This window comes from Penaeus monodon, chromosome 13 (genome assembly GCF_015228065.2).
Source record: "Penaeus monodon isolate SGIC_2016 chromosome 13, NSTDA_Pmon_1, whole genome shotgun sequence".
NCBI classification, from domain to species: Eukaryota; Metazoa; Arthropoda; class Malacostraca; order Decapoda; family Penaeidae; genus Penaeus; species Penaeus monodon.
The window spans coordinates 20,662,852-20,668,891 of NC_051398.1; the positions used below are offsets into that span (position 1 = coordinate 20,662,852).

The 6,040-nt window shown below is 41.6% G+C and overlaps 1 protein-coding gene across 1 annotated transcript in view; it reads right to left on the reverse strand.

Moving 5' to 3' along the window:
- Nucleotides 1–3,885: 3,885 nt before the first annotated feature.
- Nucleotides 3,886–6,040, reverse strand: part of LOC119579886 (vegetative cell wall protein gp1-like) — a 5,296-nt gene continuing 3,141 nt past the window's right edge. The window contains exon 5 of the mRNA XM_037927736.1: nt 3,886–3,992. Within this exon, the coding sequence (XP_037783664.1) occupies nt 3,886–3,992 (107 nt within the window). The remainder of the gene's footprint in view (nt 3,993–6,040) is intronic.

Consider the following 6,040-nt stretch of genomic DNA (forward strand, 5'->3'; position numbering starts at 1 on the left):
ACCCCCAACCCATCATCACCCATCATCGTTCATCTCCTCATCGCATCGTCATCTCATTCATCACCCCATCATCATCATCACAATTCATCGTCTCGTCATCTCATCCTCTCATCGTCATCTCATCATCATCATCATCGTCATCGTCATCATTATCATCATCGTATCCTTAATAACATAATCATTACCACTACTACTACTACTACTGGTAGTAGTAGTAGTACTACTACTACGATCTAGTACCATTCTCATTTTCATTATTATTTAATTGTCATCATTATTGTTAAGGTTATCATTACTATTAATCTTATCATCCTCATTATCATCTTTATTGTTATCATTATTTTATTATCATCACTACTGTTTATACCACTACTACTACTGCTACTAATTATTATTATTATATTATTTAATATTACTATTGTTGTTATTTTTAATATCTATTATTATTATTATTATTATCATTATTGTATCAATTGTTATCATTATCATTATCAATATTATTATCATTATTATTATTTATTATTATATTATTATTATTATCATTATCGTTATCGTTATTATTATGATAATCATGATAATAATCATCATTACCATTTTCATCAACATACCTGCCTCTGTTACTATGAACATCGGTGTGAGACATATATGTCTAAGATAATTTCGTTTGGAAAACATAGATATAATAGTAAAAGCGAAAGGTACAATGAAACAGGCTAACAAAATAATAATAATAATAATAACAATAATAATAATAATAATAATAATAATAATAATAATAATAATGATAATGATAATAATAACAATAATAAAACAACAACGATAATAATAAACAAACACAATATCATGCAACGAATCAATGCCAAACGAATGAAAAATGGAGCGAAAATCCCCGAAGCCGAGCGACCGAAATGAAGCGGGAAAAGGCTCATCAAGGGGCTGGGAACATCCGGACATCGAGCAAGCGGCAGTTGCGACACCAGGGAAGTCATTCGTTATTCACCGCCGCCAGAAACAGGCTCGAGGGACCACTGGCATTCCGGACTATCAATGTTGGATCGGAATTCCAGTTTTTTTTTATGCCTCCCTCAAAAATGTATTTAGTTTTGCCGCTGTATTTGTCACTTTACAAGGAGAACGATTGCTAAATTGGGAGCAGCTGAGGAGGCACAAGCCACGTGGGAACTGAGGGAGTCCCGATGATTCATATCCTGAGAAGCAAATTACAAGCATTTAACATCTTTGGTGTGGAACTGGATTAACATTATGATGTATTAAGTGTCTGAGGAATTAAACATTACGAGGTAATATGATGAACTTAATGCGGATGCTATTTAATCTTTAATTGGATTTCAGAAACAAAACGAAAAAAATGAATCCACGCACACACACACACACACACACAACGCACACACACACGCACACACACAACACACACACACGCACGCACACACGCAGCACACGCACGCACGCACGCATGTGCACACACACAACACACACACGCACGCACGCACGCACGCACGCACGCACGCACGCACCACACACACACACACACACACACACACACACACATTCACATATATGATGTTTGCACATGGATATCCTGGCGATATACTTATTATTGTAAGATATATCCATCTACGAGAAAAAATATCTATCTCGTAATCATGTTTATTTACTATAGTCATCACTAGTTTACATGTATCGTTCTGCCTATATCACTCTAAATCCCATCTTCTCCCATGGTTAAGGATTTTAACCTATTATTTATTCATTGGACTACCTACCTACTCACACGCACACATAAATGTGTTGTGTGTGTATGATAAACATACATACATATATAGATATATAGATAGTGTAGATGTAGATATAGGTCCCTCCCGGGATGGCTTCAGTGACAGCAGATGTCGTGGACGCAGAAATCGTCGCTTCGTGACGGAGGCTGCAATTCTGTGTAACAGATCGTCAAGATTTATTGCGCGCGCGCGCGCGCGCGCACGTGCGTATTTGTATGTGTTTAAATGTTTTACTGAATCTTTATTAGAACTCTGTCCATCCCTTTGTTATCTACACATTAAGGATCCATTCAGTTTAGCATTTTCATCTCCTGATCTCTCCTCCCATTTATGGAGTAATCTATCTATAAATGAATGCTTTGAAAATAGTAAGATAGACCGCCAGAGAGATAAAAAGAGAAAATATCAGCTCTCGTCAAAAGCGTCCACAAGCGCCCTTCCGTACACGACCGCCTTGTTTACTTTGCGCGGCCTCCGGGGGCCCTCGACAACGCACGGTAGTGTCCTGGAAATAGCCCGTTGAAAATCATGATAATGCCCAGTGTGCGCCGAACACTGCTCGAACTCGCCGACAGGTACATGGATTGGATTCTATACAGAGTAACACTCATAGGCGGTATTATTCTAGTCACAGGTCAAGCTAGGTCTCACGGCACAACCATCCCGGGAGAGGTCAACCGCTGACCTGCGTATCATGAAGAGAATCGAGTGTGAAACCCCCATTGTTGTGTTCCCCTTCATTACACAAAAGTCCCTTAAAACCTCAGCCTTCCGTTGCTTTCAAGGTAAACCCATTTGGCGATAAGTTCTCCTGACTGTGATGCCAAATACGGGATCTGTGACAGTAAATCCGGGTCGAAAGGAGGCTGACCCATCGCCGTTTGGATTCCTCACTTGCGTCTTCGAGTCGCACGAAATATGCGCTCGAGCGAACTGGGGAACTGCCAGGGGAACCATCCTCCACTACAGCCCCGGTTTTCACAAGTAAAAAGCTAATACTGAGGAATACATTTAGTTAGTATGAGGTTATCTCGAGTAGATATGAGGTCACGCCGTCTCTTGCACACATTCGGACACGGTGATCCAGGTCAGTCAGGCTGGATGGTTCTCACGCCTCTGGTATGACCGGCCTTTCTGCGTCCTCCTGGACGATACACCGAGAAACCGTCGAAGGCAACACCATGTAACCGAGATCCTAATACGTTATGAAACTTAAGTTTGGCTTTGCTTTAGAGACTGACAGTTCATAAAAAATATATCTGACTTGTTTTTGGTTTTGCGCCTGTTTTTCAAAGCAAAACTAATGCAATTTGTGTGTATATGAATGTATGAGCGTACGAGTATAGATATATATTTAAGACTTTTGTGTAAAAAGTTGTACAAATTGCCTATCAGAAATACAGTGCTGAGCGTAAAAGAAAAAGCTCCAAGTCAGTATTTATTAATCTTTTATGTTTCACGAAATTTCTTATATCTGATAAGTCATTAAACACGCTTGGATAGAGAACATATTTTGCCGTTAATAAAATTATGGCGATGTAAAGATAATTCCCAAGAACGACCCTGTGTAGTGCAGTCTAATTTCGAGTTCGGTTTTATATCACGTCAAAGATGATTTAGGAAATTGCCGTGTGCATGAGTTCAGAGTGCATTCTTGCGTGTGTACGTCTTCAGCTAGAAGTGGTGCAAATAAACCAAGGTCTGGAAGAGAAAAAAATCAATATTGCAGAGATTTAATGTTGGACTGGATCCCGGGACCAAGAAATCGTTAGGTTTATATCATATCTGAATCCTTTATAACTCTTGCAGCTGCCCTTATGGCCTCGCACGCAGAGGCGGCCACGTCGACCAATTGGAAAGGATCTAATTCGCTTAATACTCTTAAAATTTCCTTTTGTTCTCGCTTCTGACAGTTATTGGCCAAAGCACATTCAATAGCGTGCATAAATGTCACTGGGGAATGCGAGATAACGAGCGGACGGGACGTGTCCAGGGGCCGCGTTAGCGCCGTCAACATTGATGCTTGAACGAGTCGGAGGGAGAGTGATCGGGCAGCACCTTCGCCGCATGATGAGGTGCTCACGTCGATTTAATCTCCGCGCAGTCGCCGGGGATTCTGTGCAGGAATGAGTAACAGTTTCGAGCCACTCATTGCAGCATACCGAAGCAAGGATCTTTTCCTAGATCGTATAGGAACTGCTGATATATTTGTTATAGTACTTGATTTCGATTCGAGAATATTCGGGGATTTTCTTAGAATGGGTAACGTGGAACAAAAACGACATTTTTATTGGAGATGACTCGGAGAGATAGAATCTTTATGAGTTCGTACCTCTAATTTCCGCGCTCAGAATCACTACTGCCACAGGGATATTTTTTTCTTTTTGGATTTATTGTGTCTACACACAATAAATTATGATTTATGAAAAAATATAGATTTCCTCCAATGCCAAATTTTGCAATACATAGGAAAAGACTTATTATTTAGTTACTTTACAATAGCTTATATAAAAAACACGAAGTAATAAACATACGTCACTATGTGTATAGCATAAAGAAGTAGTACAAACAATAGGTTACGTGTGATTTTAACTAAACAAATTAGCCCCCGGGGGCCTCGGCGAAACAGCGGGCAGAAGCAAATGCCCCGGGAGGGAGGGGGGCAAAGGGCACGAAGAGCTGGCGAGGACTTCGTTAGACAAATAGGTCAAAGTTTTTCAAAGATCACCGAGTAAGACATGCTTGGGGTCAAGCACGGCTGATGGGACTAGTCGGCCTAAGATACTGGCGGCCAAGGGAGAGCGGGAGCAGGGGGAGCTGCTCGACGGAGAGGAAGGGACGACAGGGTTTGGGGGAAGAGCGAGCGGCGGGGGAGGGAAGGGACCGAGTAAAGTTGCTGGCGGACAAGAGGTTAGGCAAAGAAAAGGGAAAGTTAGGATAAGAATGCTAATGAAGAAGATATGAAGCAATTTTTCCCAGCGTTAGCGAGTAATAGCGGTAGATCGAGTTAACATAAAAAAAAAATGTAAGAAAGACAGGGGGAGAAAAAGAGGGAAAAATTTTGGTGGTCACGAACACTGGCAAGAAAAATTGATTAGAAAATCTCGAGAAAGAGAGATGGGGGGGAAGAGACTGAACAAAAGGGAAAATTGGTTACATGGGTGAGGAGGGTAAAGGAGAGTGGGAAAAGTGAAATAGTTGTTCGAAAGCCCAGGTTAAAAGAGATTGTTGAAGAAAACCCGGGGGGAAGAGAAAAAGGGGCGAGCAGTGCGAATAGGCGGGGAAAAGAGTTTAATTTTAAAGGAAAGATGAAAAAGACGAAGGAATTGGGGGGAGAGTGGGTAGAACAGTCTAAGATAAGTCTTCGCAAAAGGAGGGTAGGGAAAGAGGAAGGTTAAGCGGAAAAAGACGAATAAAGGGAGCTGTTGGTGTCCCGGGAAAACACATTGGGGCGAAGGCTGGAATAGCAAAGGCTGTTGGCCCGAGGGATCGGAAGAGCAAGCAGGCGGGCGGCGGGCTGGCGGGTCGAGAGCTAAAAAGATCGGGTAAACAAATTTTGGCAGATGAAAGGGTTAGGGGCGGGTATGAATGGCGGGGTAAAGAAACGCAACAAAACGAGGTTTTTCCCCCCCCAAAATTTTTTGGGGGCAGGAGGGGCCCGGTGAACGACTTTACACACACACACACAACACACACACACAAACACACACCACACAACCCCACACACACACAATATATAAAATATATATATTATATATATATATTTATATAATATAATTATTAATAATATTATAATATATTAAATAATAATATATGTATATATATTATATATATATATATATATATATATATTATTGTGTTTGTGTGTGTTTGTGTTGTGTGTTGGGTGGTGTGGGGTTTGTGTGGTGTGTGTGAAAGTCGTTTACGCTGGCCCCCTGCCCCCCAAAATTTTGGGCGAACGCTCGCTTTTCTGCCAGTTTCTTTTGCCCCCCCTTATACCCCCCTCGCTAAATCCTTTCATCTGCCAAAATTTTTTGCACCGATGTTTTAGCTCTCACCCCCCCAGCCCCCCGCCCGCCTGCTTGCTCTTGCGCGACCCTTGGCCAAACGGAGCCTTTGCATTCCAGGGCCCTTTGCGCCAATGCTGCTTTCCGGGACACCCAAAAGCTCCCTCTTTTTTCGTCTTTTTTCCTGCTTAACCCTTCCTTCCTACCTCCTTTTCGAAAGATTTTTTAGATGTTTTA